The 20,478-nt window shown below is 45.2% G+C and overlaps 1 protein-coding gene across 1 annotated transcript in view; it reads right to left on the bottom strand.

Annotated features, from left to right (window-relative positions):
- Nucleotides 1-20,478, bottom strand: part of LOC138666443 (zinc finger protein 300-like) — a 57,350-nt gene that overhangs the window by 26,151 nt on the left and 10,721 nt on the right. The window contains exon 4 of the mRNA XM_069754666.1: nt 14,232-14,263. Within this exon, the coding sequence (XP_069610767.1) occupies nt 14,232-14,263 (32 nt within the window). The remainder of the gene's footprint in view (nt 1-14,231; nt 14,264-20,478) is intronic.

The raw sequence follows: 20,478 nt of genomic DNA, 5'->3' as shown, positions 1-20,478 counted from the left end.
CCTGTATATTGTATATACCTATGTGTCATCTCCTCCTGTATATAGTATATACCTGTATGTCATCTCTTCTGTATATACTATATACCTGTATGTCATCTCCTCCTATATATAGTATATACCTGTATATCATCTCCTGTATATAGTATATACCTGCTGTATGTCATCTCCTCCTCTATATAGCTATGTGTCATCTCCTCTTTTATATAGTATATACCTGTATGTCATCTCCTCCTGTATATAGTATATACGCGTGTCATCCTCTCCTGTATATAGTATATACCTGTAAGTCATCTCCTCCTGTATATAGTATATACCTGTGTGTCATCTCCCCTGTATATAGTATATACCTGTGTGTCATCTCCCCTGTATATAGTATATATGTGTGTGTCATCTCCTCCTGTATATAGTATATACCTGTGTGTCATCTCCCCTGTATAAAGTATATATGTGTGTGTCATCTCCCCTGTATATAGTATATACCTGTGTGTTATCTCCTCCTGTATATAGTATATATCTGTGTGTCATCTCCTCCTGTATTAGACCTCGTTCACACGTTATTTGCTCAGTATTTTTACCTCAGTATTTGTAAGCTAAATTGGCAGCCTAATAAATCCCCAGCCAACAGGAAGCCCTCCCCCTGGCAGTATATATTAGCTCACACATACACATAATAGACAGGTCATGTGACTGACAGCTGCCGTATTTCCTATATGGAACATTTGTTGCTCTTGTCTGCTTATTAGGCTGCCGTCACACTAGCAGTATTTGTTCAGTATTTCACATCAGTATTTGTAAGCCAAAACCAGGAGTGGAACAAATAGAGGAAAAGTATAACAGAAACATATGCACCACTTCTGCATTTATCACTCACTCCTGGTTTTGGCTTACAAATACTGATGTAAAATACTGACCAAATACTGCTAGTGTGACGGCAGCCTTAATCAAATTTTTATTTTTGAAGGATAATACCAGACTTGGGTGTGTTTTAGGGTGAGTTTCATGCGTCAAGTTGTGTGTGTTGAGTTGCGTGGCGACATGTATGTAGCGACTTTTGTGAGATGAGTTTTGTGTGGCGACATGCGTGTAGCAACTTTTTGTGTCGAGTTGCATGTGACAGGTTAGTGTAGCAAGTTGTGTGCAGGAAGTTTTGCGCATGGCGAGTTTTATGTGTGGTGCGTTTTGAGTATGTGCAAGTTTTGTGTGAGGCAACTTTTGCATGCATTGCAACTTTTGTGCATGTGGCAATTTTTCCGCGTGTGGCGAGTTTTCCAATGAGGTGAGTTTTGCACGTGTGGCGAGTTTTGCGTGAGCCCAGTTTTGCACGTGGTTGGTGTATGTGTGGTGAAATGTGTGCTGAGGGTGGTATATGTGTACAAGCACGTGGTAGTGTGTGGCGCATTTTGTGTGTGTGTGTTCATATCCCCGTGTGTGGTGAGCATCCCATGTTGGGGCCCCACCTTAGCAAGTGTACAGTATATACTCTTTGGCGCCATCGCTCTCATTCTTTAAGTCCCCCTTGTTCACATCTAGTAGCTGTCAATTTGCCGCCAACACTTTTCCTTTCACTTTTTCCCAATTAGGCCGGTTTCACACGCCAGTGTCTCCGGTACGTGAGGTGAGTTTCCTCACGTACCTATTGTGCAGATGTAATTGATTTTTTTGCGGACCGTGTCTCCGTGTGCCAAACACGGAGACATGTCAGTGTTCGTGGGAGCGCATAGATCTTTATTTTAAACACTATTATTTATATCTTCTTTGCAGCAAACGCTGCTGCAGGGAAGATATGAATCGCGGCTTCAGCACCAGATGCTGGTACGTGTGGTACCCAGCACGGTGCGTGTGGTACCCAGTGGGCACAGGGGCAGCACACGTGTGCCACACTGATGTACCACAGAAACGCAGGGGCCCTACGGACACGGATAATTCCGGTACCGATTTTTTTCCGGTACCAGAATTATCTGGACGTGTGAGAATGGCCTTATGTAGAGAGGGGCAAAATTGTTTGGTGAATTGGAACGCGCGGGGTTAAAATTTCGCCTCACAACATAGCCTATCACGCTCTCGGGGTCCAGACGTGTGACTGCAAAATTTTGTGGCTGTAGCTGCGACAGTGCAGATGCCAATCCAGGACACACACACACACACACATTTAAACAAGCAAAGAGATTTATAACGATCAATGAATAATACAAAATATGAAGCTAGTAATAAGAGATTCACAGAAAAAAGATCAATCAAAAAAAGTGCAGTGAAAGTGAAATAGCAAGTCCAGAGGACACATCCAATGTATTAGGCTACGTGCACACGTTCAGGTTTTTTTGCGTTTTTTCGCGGTAAAAACGCTATAAAAACTCATTAAAAACGCATACATTATGCATCCTATCGTTTAGAATGCATTCTGCATGTTTTGTGCACATGATGCGTTTTTTTCCGGTAAAAAAACGCAGCATGTTCATTAATTTTGCGGATTTTCTGCGTTTTTCCCGCTATTCTATGCATTTGGGAAAAAAAAGCATAAAAAACGCACCAAAAACGCGGTAAAAAACGCATGCGGATTTCTGGCAGAAATGTCCGGTTTTTGTCAGGAAAATGTCTGCAAGAAATCCTGACGTGTGCACATACCCTCAGGCTGTGTGCACACGTTAAAATTAAGCAGCAACCACAGATCCACCAATCACTATATGCCAATAATTAACCCCTTCATGACCCAGCCTATTTTGACCTTAAAGACCTTGCCGTTTTTTGCAATTCTGACCAGTGTCCCTTTATGAGGTAATAACTCAGGAACGCTTCAACGGATCCTAGCGGTTCTGAGATTGTTTTTTCGTGACATATTGGGCTTCATGTTAGTGGTAAATTTAGGTTAATAAATTCTGCGTTTATTTGTGATAAAAACGGAAATTTGGCGAAAATTTTGAAAATTTTGCAATTTTCACATTTTGAATTTTTATTCTGTTAAACCAGAGAGATATGTGACACAAAATAGTTAATAAATAACATTTCCCACATGTTTACTTTACATCAGCACAATTTTGGAAACAAAATTTTTTTTTGTTAGGAAGTTATAAGGGTTAAAATTTGACCAGCGATTTCTCATTTTTACAACGAAATTTACAAAACCATTTTTTTAGGGACCACCTCACATTTGAAGTCAGTTTGAGGGGTCTATATGGCTGAAAATACCCAAAAGTGACACCATTCTAAAAACTGCACCCCTCAAGGTACTCAAAACCACATTCAAGAAGTTTATTAACCCTTCAGGTGCTTCATAGCAGCAGAAGCAACATGGAAGGAAAAAATGAACATTTAACTTTTTAGTCACAAAAATTATCTTTTAGCAACAATTTTTTTATTTTCCCAATGGTAAAAGGAGAAACTGAACCACGAAAGTTGTTGTCCAATTTGTCCTGAGTACGCTGATACCTCATATGTGGGGGTAAACCACTGTTTGGGCGCACGGCAGGGCTTGGAAGGGAAGGAGCGCCATTTGACTTTTTGAATCAAAAATTGGCTCCACTCTTTAGCGGACACCATGTCACGTTTGGAGAGCCTCCGTGTGCCTAAAAATTGGAGCTCCCCCACAAGTGACCCCATTTTGGAAATTAGACGCCCCAAGGAACTTATCTAGATGCATAGTGAGCACTTTGAACCCCCAGGTGCTTCACAAATTGATCCGTAAAAATGAAAAAGTACTTTTTTTTTTACAAAAAAATTCTTTTAGCCTCAATTTTTTCATTTTCACATGGGCAACAGGATAAAATGGATCATAAAATTTGTTGGGCAATTTCTCCCGAGTACGCTGATACCTCATATGTGGGGGTAAACCACTGTTTGGGCACTCGGCAGGGCTCGGAAGGGAAGGCGCGCCATTTGACTTTTTGAATGGAAAATTAGCTCCAATTGTTAGCGGACACCATGTCGCGTTTGGAGAGCCCCTGTGTGCCTAAACATTGGAGCTCCCCCACAAGTGAACCCATTTTGGAAACTAGACCCCCCAAGGAACTTATCTAGATGCATATTGAGCACTTTAAACCCCCAGGTGCTTCACAGAAGTTTATAACGCAGAGCCATGAAAATAAAAAATAATTTTTCTTTCCTCAAAAATGATTTTTGTAGCCTGGAATTTCCTATTTTGCCAAGGATAATAGGAGAAATTGGACCCCAAATATTGTTGTCCAGTTTGTCCTGAGTACGCTGATACCCCATATGTGGGGGTAAACCACTGTTTGGGCGCACGGCAGGGCTCGGAAGGGATGGCACGCCATTTGGCTTTTTAAATGGAAAATTAGCTCCAATCATTAGCGGACACCATGTCACGTTTGGAGAGCCTCTGTGTGCCTAAACATTGGAGATCCCCCAGAAATGACCCCATTTTGGAAACTAGACTCCCAAAGGAACTAATCTAGATGTGTGGTGAGGACTTTGAACCCCCAAGTGCTTCACAGAAGTTTATAACGCAGAGCCATGAAAATAAAAATAAAAAATTATTTTCTCAAAAATGATATTTTAGCCTGCAATTTTTTATTTTCCCAAGGGTAACAGGAGAAATTTGACCCCAAAAGTTGTTGTCCAGTTTCTCCTGAGTACGCTGATACCCCATATGTGGGGGTAAACCACTGTTTGGGCACATGCCGAGGCTCGGAAGTGAAGTAGTGACGTTTTGAAATGCAGACTTTGATGGAATGCTCTGTGGGCGTCACGTTGTGCTTGCAGAGCCCCTGATGTGGCTTAACAGTAGAAACCCCCCACAAGTGACCCCATTTTGGAAACTAGACCCCGAAAGGAACTTATCTAGATGTGTGGTGAGCACTTTGAACCCCCAAGTGCTTCATAGAAGTTTATAATGCAGAGCCGTGAAAATAATAAATACGTTTTCTTTCCTCAAAAATAATTATTTAGCCCAGAATTTTTTAATTTTCCCAAAGGTAACAGGAGAAATTTGACCCCAATATTTGTTGTCCAGTTTCTCCTGAGAACGGTGATACCCCATATGTGGGGGTAAACTACTGTTTGGGCACATGCTGGGGCTCGGAATTGAAGTAGTGACGTTTTGAAATGCAGACTTTGATGGAATGCTCTGCGGGCGTCACGTTGCATTTCCAGAGCCCCTGATGTGCCTAAACAGTAGAAACCCCCCACAAGTGACCCCATTTTGGAAACTAGACCCCGAAAGGAACTTATCTAGATATGTGGTGAGCACTTTGAACCCCCAAGTGCTTCACAGACGTTTATAACGCAGAGCCGTGAAAATAAAAAATCATTTTTCTTTCCTCAAAAATGATGTTTTAGCAAGCATTTTTTTAGATTCACAAGGGTAACAGGAGAAATTGGACCCCAGTAATTGTTGCGCAGTTTATCCTGAGTATGCTGGTACCCCATATGTGGGGGTAAACCACTGTTTGGGCACACGTCAGGGCTCGGAAGTGAGGGAGCACCATTTGACTTTTTGAATACGAGATTGGCTGGAATCAATGGTGGTGCCATGTTGCGTTTGGAGACCCCTGATGTGCCTAAACAGTGGTAAACCCTCAATTCTACCTCCAACACTAACCCCAACACACCCCTAACCCTAATCCCAACTGTAACCATAACCCTAATCACAACCCTAACCACAACCCTAATTCCAACCCTAACCCTAAGGCTATGTGCCCACGTTGCGGATTCGTGTGAGATATTTCCGCACCATTTTTGAAAAATCCGCGGGTAAAAGGCACTGCGTTTTACCTGTGGATTTTCCGCGGATTTCCAGCATTTTTTGTGGGGATTTCACCTGCGGATTCCTATTGAGGAACAGGTGTAAAACGCTGCGGAATCCGCACAAAGAATTGACATGCTGCGGAAAATACAACGCAGCGTTTCCGCGCGGTATTTTCCGCACCATGGGCACAGCGGATTTGGTTTTTCATATGTTTACATGGTACTGTAAACCTGATGGAACACTGCTGCAGATCCGCAGCCAAATCCGCACCGTGTGCACATAGCCTAATTCTAAAGGTATGTGCACACGCTGCAGAAAACGCTGCGGATCCGCAGCAGTTTCCCTTGAGTTTACAGTTCAATGTAAACCTACGGGAAACAAAAATCGCTGTACACATGCTGCGGAAAAACTGCACGGAAACGCAGCGGTTTACATTCCGCAGCATGTCACTTATTTGTGCGGATTCCGCAGCGGTTTTACAACTGCTCCAATAGAAAATCGCAATTGTAAAACCACAGTGAAATGCGCAGAAAAAAAACGCGGTAAATCCGCCATAAATCCGCAGCGGTTTAGCACTGCGGATTTATCAAATCCGCAGCGGAAAAATCCGCAGAGGACCAGAATACGTGTGCACATACCGAAACCCTAACCCTACCCCTAACCCTAACCCTACCCCTACCCCTAATTCTAACATTAGTGGAAAAAAAAAATTTCTTTATTTTTTTATTGTCCCTACCTATGGGGGTGACAAAGGGGGGGGGGGGTCATTTATTATTTTTATTTTGATCACTGAGATATAATCTATCTCAGTGATCAAAATACACTTTGGAACGAATCTGCCGGCCGGCAGATTTGGCGGGCGCACTGTGCATGCGCCCGCCATTTTGGAAGATGGCGGCGCCCAGGGAGAAGACGGACGGGACCCCGGCAGGATCGGTAAGTATGATGGGGTGGGGAGGACCACGGGGGGGGGGGGATCAGAGCACGGGGGGGGGAATCGGAGCGCGGCAGGCATGGAACAGAGCACGGGGGGCGTGGAACGGAGCACGGGGGGGCTGGAACGGAGCACGGGGGGGCTGGAACGGAGCACGAGGGGATGGAACGGAGCACGGGGGGGTGGATCGGAGTGCAGGGGGGGTGATTGGAGCACGGGGGGAGCGGACAAGAGCACGGGGGGGAGCGGAGCACTGGACGGAGGGGAGCCGGAGCAGTGTACCGGCCAGATCGGGGGGCGATCGGTGGGGTGGGGTGGGGGCACATTAGTATTTCCAGCCATGGCCAATGATATTGCAGCATTGGCCATGGCTGAATTGTAATATTTCACCCGTTATAATAGGTGAAATATTACAAATCGCTCTGATTGGCAGTTTCACTTTCAACAGCCAATCAGAGCGATCGTAGCCACGAGGGGGTGAAGCCACCCCCCCGGGCTAAACTACCACTCCCCCTGTCCCTGCAGATCGGGTGAAATGGGAGTTAACCCTTTCACCGGATCTGCAGGGACGCGATCTTTCCATGACGCCACATAGGCGTCATGGGTCGGATTGGCACCAACTTTCATGACGCCTATGTGGCGTCATGGGTCGGGAAGGGGTTAATAAAATTGATAAAAGATAAAACTTGAATATAGGTGCCAGTGACTAGCGTCCTGTGGAGAAAAATGTGGACACCACCACCATACCAAGAAAGAACAACCACAGCCAATATAGGATAGTCCAAGAGAAACTACCAAGCAGAGATAAGATAAAATATGCCTTTATTTATATATATAGTTGGCAAATATTAAATAAAATAGTATAACAACAGATGTGCGCACAACAGGACAATATCTGTGATTAATAAAATAAATATGAATAATGGTACAGGCTGACCCACGAAAGATATTTTAAAAAATATATAGATGTCAGGCTCTTACAATCCCCTAAAAGGGCATATATAAATAACTGGAATGATATATAGCACAGGAATTACATATGTCCAAAGAATACACCTCTTGGTATAATATGTGCAAAGTATAGCATAAATGATAACCATATGTGCAAAACCTGCAATAAAAAAGTGCAAAAAGAGGAATTCTGTATATATAAAAAGTGACTAATATAATCTGCCGAAATCAGAGACAAGTGCAATGTGCAAAAAATAAAAAATATATATAAATATATATAAAAAAACGTGGGAACAATAGTATCCACAACAAGTGCATAGGTGCCTATAGGAAAATCAGTCCTGGTTGGACAATGTGCAAATATATAATATAGTGACAATTTACGCTTATTACACTCTAATCTTGGTATTATATATTTGCATATTGCCCAACCAGGACTGATTTTCCTATAGGCACCTATGCACATATGGTTATCATTTATGCTATACTTTGCACATATTATACCAAGAGGTGTATTCTTTGGACATATGTAATTCCTGTTATATCATTCCAGTTATTTATATATGCCCTTTTAGGGGATTGTAAGAGCCTGACATCTATATATTTTTTAAAATATCTTTCGTGGGTCAGCCTGTACCATTATTCATATTTATTTTATTAATCACAGATATTGTCCTGTTGTGCGCACATCTGTTGTTATACTATTTTATTTAATATTTGCCAACTATATATATAAATAAAGGCATATTTTATCTTATCTCTGCTTGGTAGTTTCTCTTGGACTATCCTATATTGGCTGTGGTTGTTTTTTCTGTGTGCACACGTTGCTGTTTTTTCGCGGTTTTTCCCGATAAAAACGCTATAAAACTGCAAAAAAAAAAAAAATGCATACAATAAGCATCCCGTCATTTAGAATGAATTCCGCATGTTTTGTGCACATGATGCGGTTTTTTTTCCGTGAAAAAAAAAAACGCATCGCGGTAAAAGACGCAGCATGTTCATTAATTTTGCGGGTTTTTTGCAGATTTCCCACTACAAAATGCATTGGGAAATGTCCAGAAATAAAAACGCATCAAAAACGCACCAAAAACGTGGCAGAAACGCATGCAGATTTCTTGCAGATTTCTTGCAGAAAATTTCAGGTTTTTCTCGGGAATTTTCTGTGAGAAATCCTGAATGTGTGCACATAGCCTGACAGTATATTACCAAATGACAGACAATTGCCATTAAAAATCAGCTGTGAATCATCAAATACTGGAGGCAGGACTCACCCCACGTGTCTTAGGAGAGGAAGGAAAAAAAGGGCAGTATTTCCTGCTTCCTAGGAAAGCATTGCACATGTCAGGAAGTTGTCATGCCATATAGTGCATCACATCCTGTTCAGGGGCAGATGGGAACTGTAGTTCACAGCACATCGCCATCTTGTGCTGATCGCAGCAAAAATGTGTGAATCAAAGCAGGTGTATACTGTAGCCACCTGAGAGAAACCATTTTGGTAGAAAACTACATGTAAAGGGACTCAGTTAAAAGAGACCACTTTGACAGACTCGTTTAATTCACTATATATATGTATGCATTTGCACTTTACAACTGCTTGAGAAAGGTCCACATCTTGGACTGAAACGTCGTACATGGGCCTATAGATAAATCTATCTATAAATATATCTATAGATAGATATATCCATAGATATATAATAGAAAGGCCAATGTTTCTAAGGCTACTTTCACGCGTTTTTAAAAATCCGTCGTTTTGGGAAAAAAAACGGATCCTAAAAATGTGGACGCAGGATGCGTTTTTTACCCATAGACTTGTATTAGCGACGGATGGCCACACGTCGCGTCCGTCGTGTTTTGGCGGACGATCGGCTCGAAAAAACGTTCAAGTGAACGTTTTTTGTCCATCGCGTCCGGGCATTTTCGACCGTGCATGCGCGGCCGAAACTCCGCCCCCTCCTCCCCGCACTTCAGAACGGGCAGCGGATGCGTTGAAAAACTGCATCCGCTGCCCACGTCGTGCACAAATTTCACAACGTGCGTCTGTACGTCGGCCCGACGCATAGCGACGGACCCGTACCGACGCAAGTGTGAAAGAGGCCTTAATGAGTGTTGAATTTAAAAAAAAAAAAAAAACGGAATACAACGGCGTGGGCACCCGCTCAATTTTCTGCGCCAGAGGGGGAAAGCCGAAGGCCCGGGGCCAATAGTTGTAACCTGCTATGAATATCAGCCCACAGCTGCCTGCGTAGCCTTTACTGGCTATTAAAATAGAAGGAACATGACGTGGGGTCCCCCTATATTTTATAGCCTGAAAGGCTACGCAGACAGCTGCGGGCTGATATTCATAGCCTAGAGAGGGGCCATGGATATTGCCCCCCCCCCCCATCCCGGCTACAAATACCAGTCCGCAGCCACCCCAGAAATGGCGCATCTGCGTGCACACACGCACAGAGCCTCGGCACGCCGCACAGTCGCGGGGTCAGTGCAGGCTGTAGTCTTTCCTGAAGAGGTGGGTATTCAGTCTGAAGGATCCATATGTGGTTGGTAGTCGGATGTGATGGGCCAAAGAATTCCAGAGGATGGGGGATATTCGGGAGAAGTCTTGGAGGCGGTCGGATGAGGAACGAATAAGTGTGGAGGAGATAGGGAGGTCTTGGGAGGACCAGAGATTACATGAGGGAAGATATCGGGAGATTAGTTCAGAGATATATGGAGGAGACAGGTGATGGATGGCTTTGTAGGTCAGTATTAGTAATTTGAACTGGATACGATGAGGGAATGGGAGCCAGTGAAGAGATTTGCAGGGGGGGAAGAGGAGGAGTAGCTAGGAGAGAGATTAATTAGTCGGGCAGCAGAGTTAAGGATGGACTGGAGAGGTGCAAGAGTGTTACCAGGGAGGACACAGAAAAGGATGTTGCAGTAGGGAGATGATGAGCGCATGCACAAGCATTTTAGTAGATTGATAGTTGAGGAAAGGACAGATTCTGGAGATATTTTTGAGCTGGAGTCAAAGGTTAATCCGAGGCAGCAGACTTCCGGTACGGGGGAAAACGTGATGTTGTTAATTGCGATAGATAGGTCAGGTAAGGAAGATCTATGGGATGGAAGAAAGATGATGAGTTCAGATTTGTCCACATTGAGTTTGAGGAAGTGAGAGGAGAAGAAGGAGGATATAGCTGATAGACACTCCGGGATTCTGGACAGCAGAGCGGTGACATCTGGGCCAGAAAGGTAGATCTGAGCATAAAGGTCGTACTTGAAACCATGAGACTTTATGAGTTGTCCCAGGCCAAGTGTATAGATTGGGAAGAGTAGGGCTCCTAGAAGAGAGCCTTGGGGGACTCCAACAGAGAGAGGTGGGATGAGGAGGTAGTGTGGGAGATGCTGAATGTGCAGTTAGAAAGGTACAAGGAGATCCAGGATAGGGCGAGGTATTTGATGTCAAAGGAGGAGAGGATCTGTAGTAAGAGGCACTGGTCAACTGTGTCGAAAGCAGAGGACAGGTCTAGAAGGAGGAGTACAGAGTATTGTCCATTAGCTTTGGCTTTAAGTAGGTCGTTAGTGATTTTGGTCAGGGCTGTCTCAGTTGAGTGATGGGGACAGAAACCAGATTGTCAAAGAGCAAGTTAGATGACTGGTAAGTTCACAGTGGATGTGCTGATCGAGGAGTTTGGAATCAGATGGGAGCAGTGATATTGGGCGATAGCTGGACATAGCAGTTGGATCGAGGGTTGGCTTTTTAAGGATAGGCATGATTGTGGCATGTTTGACAGCAGAAGGGAAGGTGCCAGAAGTTAGTGATAGGTTGAAGAGGTGGGTTAGGGATGGGATAAGAGTGGTGGTGAGGTTGGGGAGTGTCACGTCCGCCGATACTTACCTGTCCATCCGGCGCGCTTCTGATGTCCCTCCTCGCTGCTTTCTGCCCGGCTTCCCTGGCTCACAGCGCTTTGGCGGTTTGCACATGCGTTGTAGCGCTTCTTCCGCCGCTAGGGATCCTGGGAGGTCATGACCCGTGGCTCCACCCCAATATGGCGGTGCCCACCGGGTATTTCTGTTCGGCGCTTACTCAGGTAAGACACCTGCATATCGTTGTCGTTGTGATGCCAGCTTTGCTTTAGGTCTCCCTCGTCGTCTCAGGTCCCGTTTCCTGCTTGCCCTCTCGCTAGCCCTGAGTCTTACCTCTTTTCTGCTAGCCAGCCACCTGTTCTATTTTTGATTATCAGCTGTCTTTCCTTTGCCTCATCCATGCCCTGTTCTATTATCTGTCAGTGTCCCCGTTGTCTATAGTATTAGCTCCATTTACTATTTTGCTTCTTTTTTCAGCTCTCTGCTGTCAGCCATCCTCGGTCCCAGAGTCTTCCTAGTTTTCCTGCAATTTTCGCCTATCCTCGTCCTGACCCAGTCGTCCCTTTGGCTCCGGCAGTTGCGGTTCCATCCTCCTTGGGCCTGTCCCTAACACTCCCTATATAGGGGGTGCTTCCCTCAGATTTGCTTGTCCTTGGGGGCTCAGGGGCAGCGACTCAGAGGGTCCACTTTCGGGTCTTCCTTCTCATAGTCTCCCATCCGTGACACGTGACAGGGAGGAGGTGGGATGGGGTTGAGCGCACAGGTGGTGAGGTGCAATTTGGAAAGGAGACAATTAAGCCTCCCTTGAGGGATGTTGGATAGGGAGGTTATGCGGTTTGGGCATTGGTCTGGTATACAAAGGGGTTGTGGTGGTTGAACAATTAAGACTTGCCTTGTTTGGTCGATCTTATTTTTAAAGTGTGTGGCAAAGTCCTCAGCAGAGATGAGGGAGGTTGGAGGGGGCAGTGGGGGGCAGAGGAGGGAGTTAAAGGTTTTGAAAAACTGTTTGAGGTTGTAGGATAGGGAAGATATGTGGGTTGTGAAGTAGGCCTGTTTAGCAGAGGTGAGAGCATGTTTAAAAGCGAGTGTTGCCTGTTTGAATGAAGTGAAGTCATCTTGCGAGTGCGTTTTCTTCCAACATCGCTCTGCAACCCTGGACATTTGGAATGTTTTATTTTACCAAGGGTAACAGGTGAAGAAATTGGACCACAAAAGTTGTTGTGCAATTTGTCCTGAGTACACTGATACCCCCATACATGGGGGTAAACCACTGTTTGGGCGCATGGCAGAGCTCGGAATGGAAGGAGCACCGTTTGACTTTTTCAATGCAGAATTGGCTGGAATTGAGATCAGGCTCCATGTCACTTTTGGAGAGTCCCTGATGTGCTTAAACAGTGGAAACCCCCCACAAGTGACCCCATTTTGAGAAGTACACCACCTAAGGAACTTATGTAGGTGTGTGGTGTGTACTTTGAACCCCCAATTGTTTCACTAAAGTTTATAATGTAGAGAAGTGACAATTAAAAATCATTTTTTGTCCACAAAAATGATCTTAGCCCCCAATTTTGTATTTTCCCAAGGGTTTCTGGGTACCATTCTAAAAACTGCACCCCTCAAGGTGCTCAAAACCACATTCAAGAAGTTTATTAACCCTTCAGGTGTTTCAGAGGAATGCTTAAAAAAAAAACGAACATTTAACTTTTTCACTAAAAATTTACTTCAGCTCCAATTTGTTTTATTTTACCAAGGGTAACACAAAAAAGTAAACCCCAAATGTTATTGTGCAATTTGTCCTGAGTACGCGCATACCCCATGTGTGGGAGAAAACTACTGTTTAGGCGCATGGCAGAGCTAGGAAGGGAAGAAGTGGCGTTTTGGAATGCAGACTTGGATGGAATGGTCTGCGGACATCACGTTGCGTTTGCAGAGCCCCTGATGTGCCTAAACAGTAGAAACCCCCCACAATTGACCCCATATTGGAAACTAGACCCCCCAAAGAACTTATCTAGATGTGTTGTGAGAACTTTGAACGCCCAAATGTTTCACTAAAGTTTATAATGCAGAGCCGTGAAAATAAAAAAAGGCAGTTTTATAGGTCGGGTCGTTATGGACACAGTGATACTAAATATCTGTACTTTCATTTTTTTTTATTATTTACATAAATAAATGTATTCATTGGAGCAATATATATATATATATATTTTTTTTTCTTTATGTAGGATCTTTTTTTTTTTTTAACTTTTTCACTTTGTTCCAGGGTGTGACATCATTGTATAGTGTCAGATCAGCGATCTGACAGGCAGTGCAGGAGGCTTGCTGGCGCCTGCTCTGGTGCTTGCAAGTCACCTTCCTGCAAGACCCGGAAGGACTCCAGTAGCCATCTTGGATCAGGGGCCTGCAGGGAGGAGACGCTTGGAACAACGAAATCACAATGCGTTGTTCCAAGGGTCTCAGGGAAGAACCCAGGGAGCCCCCTCCCTGTGCGATGCTTCCCTATGCTGCCGGAACACTGCGATCACTGTGTTCCGGGGGTTAATGTGCCGGGAGCGGTCACAGATTTGTGCTGTGATAATCAGCTGATACCCGGCCTCCACCCGCAGAACCGAACTCTACATAGAGAATGGAGCCTCCAGCACCGACCTCCACCCGCCGAGCCACACTCCACATAGAGAATAATGGAGCCTCCAGCACCGACCTCCACCCGCCGAGCCACACTCCACATAGAGAATAATGGAGCCTCCAGCACCGACCTCCACCCGCAGAGCCGAACACCACATAGAGAATAACAGAACCTCCAGCACCTACCTCCACCCGCACTCCAAATATATGGCTGCTCGCTGCACAGGACCTGTGATGAGGTCATAGGAGGGGAGGAGTTAGGGGTCACATGATCAGGGGCTCAGTGTATGCAGGACTCTGCTGTGCTGGTTGTCATGGTGCTGGATGAGGGGACATTTATGTGTGGGGTCAGGAGGGGTTTACACTGTATGTACCATAGTCCTGTGTGTGCAGACTAAACATGTCAAGATGAGGAGACTTAAAGCTGCAATATTCCTCTGGGAATTATACAAATTGTCTCTTCAGAGAGGAAGAGGACTAGAACTCTAGTGCCACCTATTGGAAGTAGCAATCCTAACAATGAATGTCGACCCTTTAACGAGCCTTGTCACATGACTTAGGATAAAAGCCAAACCAGAATCTCAATTTGCAGACACTGTTTCGGGGTACTGCCCCACGTCAGTGCAAACTGGAGATCTGGTTTGGCTGGGTGAGAGGCATCTGACCGGGATCCAAGCAGTATCGTTTCTCCTTGTGGAGAGTGACATGTTAAGCATGTCGAGATCAGGAGATGTGGCGCCCCAGGCTCCTGGTCGTCACAGTAACATTGCTTTCCTCACAGGGAGAGTGATGTTACGTTTGGAAGCGATGAAGGATATCTTTTATCAGGTAATCACCATACACACAACATGTTCACACTCCAGGCCAAAAGGGGGAGCTTTTGATCCTATTCCTAGGTGGCTCCCCTAAATGTATATTGTGGTTTGGAGGGAAAATGAGTCATATAGTGCCAGGAAGCAGACTGGAGCTGGAAGAACGTATGAGGAGCCATGCAGCCACGAGAAAGAGCTGCAGCTCCTGGACAGAGATACAGAAGGAAAGGACATCTTTTAGTGAGTGTGAAGGAGAACGAAGCACAGGAGAGTGATATCAGGGGAGACCAGCTGCGAACAAGCTGCCTCCCTCTGCAGCACAGATAACCGGTAGCCGGAACACCAAGATTGTAAGGGACTCTAGGACTTACAGCAGAGACCGGCAGGACAGCTGAACTGCAAGTTACCTGTCCTACACACACACACACACACACACACACACCTAAAGACACAGTAACACAGAGCCCAGGGCGTGATAGATTCCCTGTAAAAAGGCTTGAGTTACCTGTTATACAGGTATTGTCCTATCCTATATGGGGGACAGCGAAAATGGTGAGGACCTTATCTGAAGCCATAGGCAGTAAGGGACTACAACACCACTGTGCTAGAGGAAGGCTTTCATCTTCTCCTGGTAAAGGGGAACTCTGGATTCGCTTCCAAGCCGGCCGGACCCTGCCTGCCCTGTGGTCTGGTGCCATGAACTGTGGATGCCTGAAGTCTTCAGTAAACCAGGTAAAGAGAGTGCAAACCTGTGTCCTCGTTCTTTACTGCTCCATTCACCATCTTCCATCTACACACCGGGAGCCCTGCGGATATACTTCACCTGTGGGAAGGTATACCATCTAGCTGCCATAACATCACCCCAGAGGACCTCTTAAAGCAGCCTCGGTCCCCACTGACCGAATACCACAGGTGGCGTCACGAATATAAACTTTATTCAAAACCCCCTTTTACATGGGTGCCCAGGGCCACGGACCGGGTCGCCGCTACCATGACATCACCCTGTGAACACGGGACCTGGTACCCGGTACCCCACAGCCCTGGTGGGCAACTCAGAGACTTCACCTCTTCCTGACCCATGACGCATATGCTGCGTCATGAAAGTCAGTGCCAATCCGACCTGTGACACAGCATATGCATCATGGCGGGATCGCGTTCCTGCAGGTCTTGGTGAAAGGGTTAACTGAAATTTCACCCGACCTGCAGGAACAGGGGGACTTGTACTTTAGCCCGGGGGGTGGCTTTGCCCCCCCTTGGCTACGATCACCCTGGTGACCACTTTGTCACCAACCCCCAGATCAGATTTGAGCTAGCGTCCATGTGACTCTAGCTCTTCATTCAGATGTGGAGGGTAGAGTGAACAATGGCTGCCTCACTGTCCAGCTTCACGCCGTCCGTGGAAGCTGAACAGCGAGGTGCCTGCATGTTGCCCTGCCACATACTCACCGCGATCGCCAGTGGTACTCCTCTCTGCTGCCCTCCACTCCCCCACCGTCCACACCCTACCCCAGTGATCACACCCTCCCCCAGTGATCACCCCCTGATCACCCCACCCTGCTGCTGCAGCCGGCTTGATCTCCTTCTGCATCTCCTCAGCCCCACCCACACCTGACAGCCCACTGATCGCCCCCCTGATCTCCCCCTGCCCCACAGATCTCCCTCCACAGATCTCCCTCCATTCTGCTGAACCCTCCCTTCCCCGGTGATCACCCCACTGCCCTAGTTTTCCTATTAGGGGTAGGGTTGGGATTAGGGGTAGGCGTGTGTTGGGGTTAGGGTTATAATTGGGGGGTTTACACTGTTTAGGCACATCAAGGGCTCTACAAACACAACATAACTCCTGCATACCATTCCATCAAAGTCTGCATTCCAAAAAGTCACTACTTCCCTTCCGAGCCCCGATGTGCACCCAAACAGTGGTTCTCCCCCCAAATTTTTGGTAACAGCGTACTCAGGACAAACTGGACTACTTTTTTAGTCCAATTTCTCCTGTTACCCTTGTGAAAATAAAAAAAAAATTGCAGGCTAAAAAAATAATTTTTAAGGAAATTTTTTTTTTATTTTTTCGGCTCTGCGTTATAAACTTGTGTGAAGCACTTGAGGGTAAAAAGTGCTCAACACATCTAGATAAGTTCCTTGGGGGGTTTAGTTTCCAAAATGGGGTCACTTGTGGGGGAGCTCCAATGTTTAGGCACATCAGGGTCTCTCCAAACGTGACATGGTGTCCACTAACGATTGGAGCCAATTTTCCATTCAAAAAGTCAAATGGCGCTCCTTCCGAGCCCTGCCTTGCATCCAAACAGTGATTTACACACACATATGAGGTTTCAGCATACTCAGGACAAAAGCTTTTGTGGTCCCCTTTCTCCTTTTACCCTTGGGAAAATAAAAATGATCTTTTAGCAACATTTGTTTTTTTTATTTGTCACTAAAACGTTAAATGTTTATTTTTTCCATCCATGTTGCTTCTGCTGCTGTGAAACACCTAAAGGGTTAAAAAAAACTTATTGAATGTGGTTTTAAGCACGATAAGGGGTGCAGTTTTTAGAATGGTATCATCTTTGGGTATTTTCCGCCATATAGACCCCTCAAAGTCACTTCAAATGTGAGGTGGTCCCTAAAATAAAAAAAAAAATAGAAAAAAAAACACGATTTAGCAAATTTTGTTGCAAAAATGAGAACTCGCTGGTCAACTTTCAACCCTTATACCTTCATTAAAAAAAAAGAAATGTTGTTTCCAAAATGCTGCTGATGTAAGGCTAGTTTCACATTTGCGTTCAAATCCGCAGTGTTTAATCCGCAACCACAAGTGCAGGAAAAAACGCATAGAAACTCGTACAAACGCAGCGTTTTTTAGACGCATGCGGGAACGCATTAGGTTTATAAAACGCTGAGTTTTCACGCTTTTCCATGCGTTTTGTCATGCGTTTGCATTTTTTGTGTGCATGGTGGAAAATTTTACAGGAGAAAAATCTACATAACCAGACACCACCAATGGAACTACAGAGGGCGTATATTATGGGATATCTACGAGGGGCGATCCAAAAGTAATGATAATCGGATATTTCTATTGCACACAGAAATTAAAATAAAATGTTTTCTTCTCTCTTAGGTACCCACTAGTCCTGGAAAAAAAAATCACTTAAATAGACCACGATTCCCGGGAGCTACATTCATTTGAATATGAACTGCCGAGGAGTGAACATCAAAATGGAAAAAAACGAGTTCAGAGCTGTCATCAAATACCTCTGCTTGAAAAAAATGACTACCAAAGACATACACAGCGACTTGGTGGAAACATTGGGGGACTCTTCTCCTCCATATTCCACAGTTGCATGCTGGGCCAAGGAATTTAAGCTGGGAAGAACATCGACGGAAGATGAACATCGTCAAGGACGCCCATCCACGTCCCTCAATGAAGAAAACGTGAAAAAAGTTGAAGAAGTTGTATTGGCAGATCGAAGAGTGACTATCAGGCATGTAGCTGAAGTCCCAGGGATCTCATATGGCAGTATTCAACGAATCCTTGCAAAAGAATTGCATATGAGAAAGGTCTCTGCGCATTGGGTGCCAAAAATGTTAACCGACGAGCAAAAGAAGAAATGAGTTGACATTTCAATAGCAAATCTCAAAAAGTTCCAAGCAGACAAGGAAAATTTTTTGTCACGTTTTTTGACCATGGACGAGACCTGGATCCACCACTTTGATCCCGAAACTAAACAACGCCAAAGAAATTCAAAGTGTCAAGCTCAGCAGGGAAGGTTATGGCGTCCGTTTTTTGGGACGCTGAAGGAATTATTATGGTGGACTATTTGGAGAAGGGAGCCACTATTACGGGCTCCTACTACGCAGAACAAATAAGAAGATTGTGGGAGGCTATCAAGGAGAAAAGGCGCGGCAAACTGCGGGCTGGAGTGCTGTTTCACCAAGATAATGCGCCGGCTCACAAAGCTGCAGTTGCCATGGCTACCATTCAAGAAGCGGGCTTTGAACGGGTGGAACACCCCCCCCCCCCCTATTGGCCAGATCTAGCCCCCAGTGACTTCTTTCTCTTTCCTCGACTCAAGGAACACCTCCGGGGCAAGAAATTTGACGACAATAGCAACATGATAACCGCTGTTGGGGATTTTTTTGAGGGTCAAGATCAAGAATTTTTTCTAAGGGAATTCTAAGTTTAGAAAAGAGATGGACTAAATGTATAGACTTGTTAGGAGACTATGTAAAAAAAAAAAAAAAAAATTTGACTATATTCATTTTGTTTAGTATTGATTATCATTACTTTTGGATCGCCCCTCGTATATATAGACCCTAGGACTGCTGAAATCTTAATAGTGTGCTACTGTATCCTGTGTCATGATGGATCTTCGCATGGAGAGCTTTTATTTCAACCTGGATTTAAGCATCAAGCTGTTTCTTGCCTGTGCGTTTGCTTGGGAGCAACACAGAAATCGCGAAAGACGGAGAAGGACACGGCGTAGGTGTTTTTGGAGACACCCCAATATTGAACTCCAGGATAGCCGTGGAGCCTATCACACGCTATATGGCGAGCTTAATAATAATAATCTTTATTTTTATATAGCGCGAACATATTCTGCAGCGCTTTACAGTTTTGCACACATTATCATCACTGTCCTCGTTGGGGCTCACAATCTAAATTCCCTATCAGTATGTCTTTGGAATGTGGGAGGAAACCGGAGTACCCGGAGGAAACCCACACAAATACGGAGAGAACATACAAACTCTTTGCAGATGTTGTCCTGGGTGGGATTAGAACCCAGGACCCCAGCGCTGCAATGCCAACCCGGACAAATTCCCGGAATATACCAGGATGTCGCAAGACTCTTTTCGGGATTTGCTTGGTCGTGTCCAAGGAGCCATCCGGAGACAGGACACCCAGCTCCGTAGAGTGATTCCAGCAGAGGAACATCTGTGTTATGAAAGGTAATTCAGTACCACAATGGACATAGAGGTCAGCGCACATACAGTGACCTGGCAATAACCCAAAAAACAAGAACGAGCTCTGAGACGTGGGAACTCTGTTGACCGCAATCCCTAATCCTCTCCAACCACACTAAAGGCAGCCGTGGATTGCGCCTAACGCTCCCTATGCAACTCGGCACGGCCTGAGAAACTAGCTAGCCTGAAGATAGAAAATAAGCCTACCTTGCCTCAGAGAAATACCCCAAAGGAAAAGGCAGCCCCCACATATAATGACTGTGAGTTAAGATGAAAAGACAAACGTAGAGATTAAATAGATTTAGCAAAGGGAGGCCCAACTTTCTGAACAGAGCGAGGATAGGAAAGGTAACTTTGCGGTCAACACAAAACCCTACAAAAACCACGCAACGGGGGCAAAAAGACCCTCCGTACCGAACTAACGGCACGGAGGTACACCCTCTGCATCCCAGAGCTTCCAGCAAGCAGCAAAAAACAAATTGACAAGCTGGACAGAAAAAAAAACAGCAAACTAAAAGCAAAGAGGAACTTAGCTATGCAGAGCAGCAGGCCACAGGAACGATCCAGGAGGAAACAGGTCCAATACTAGAACATTGACTGGAGGCCAGGATCAAAGCACTAGGTGGAGTTAAATAGAGCAGCACCTAACGACTTCACCACATCAC

This window comes from Ranitomeya imitator, chromosome 2 (assembly GCF_032444005.1).
Source record: "Ranitomeya imitator isolate aRanImi1 chromosome 2, aRanImi1.pri, whole genome shotgun sequence".
Taxonomy (NCBI): domain Eukaryota; kingdom Metazoa; phylum Chordata; class Amphibia; order Anura; family Dendrobatidae; genus Ranitomeya; species Ranitomeya imitator.
This window is presented reverse-complemented; position numbering and strand designations above follow the sequence as displayed.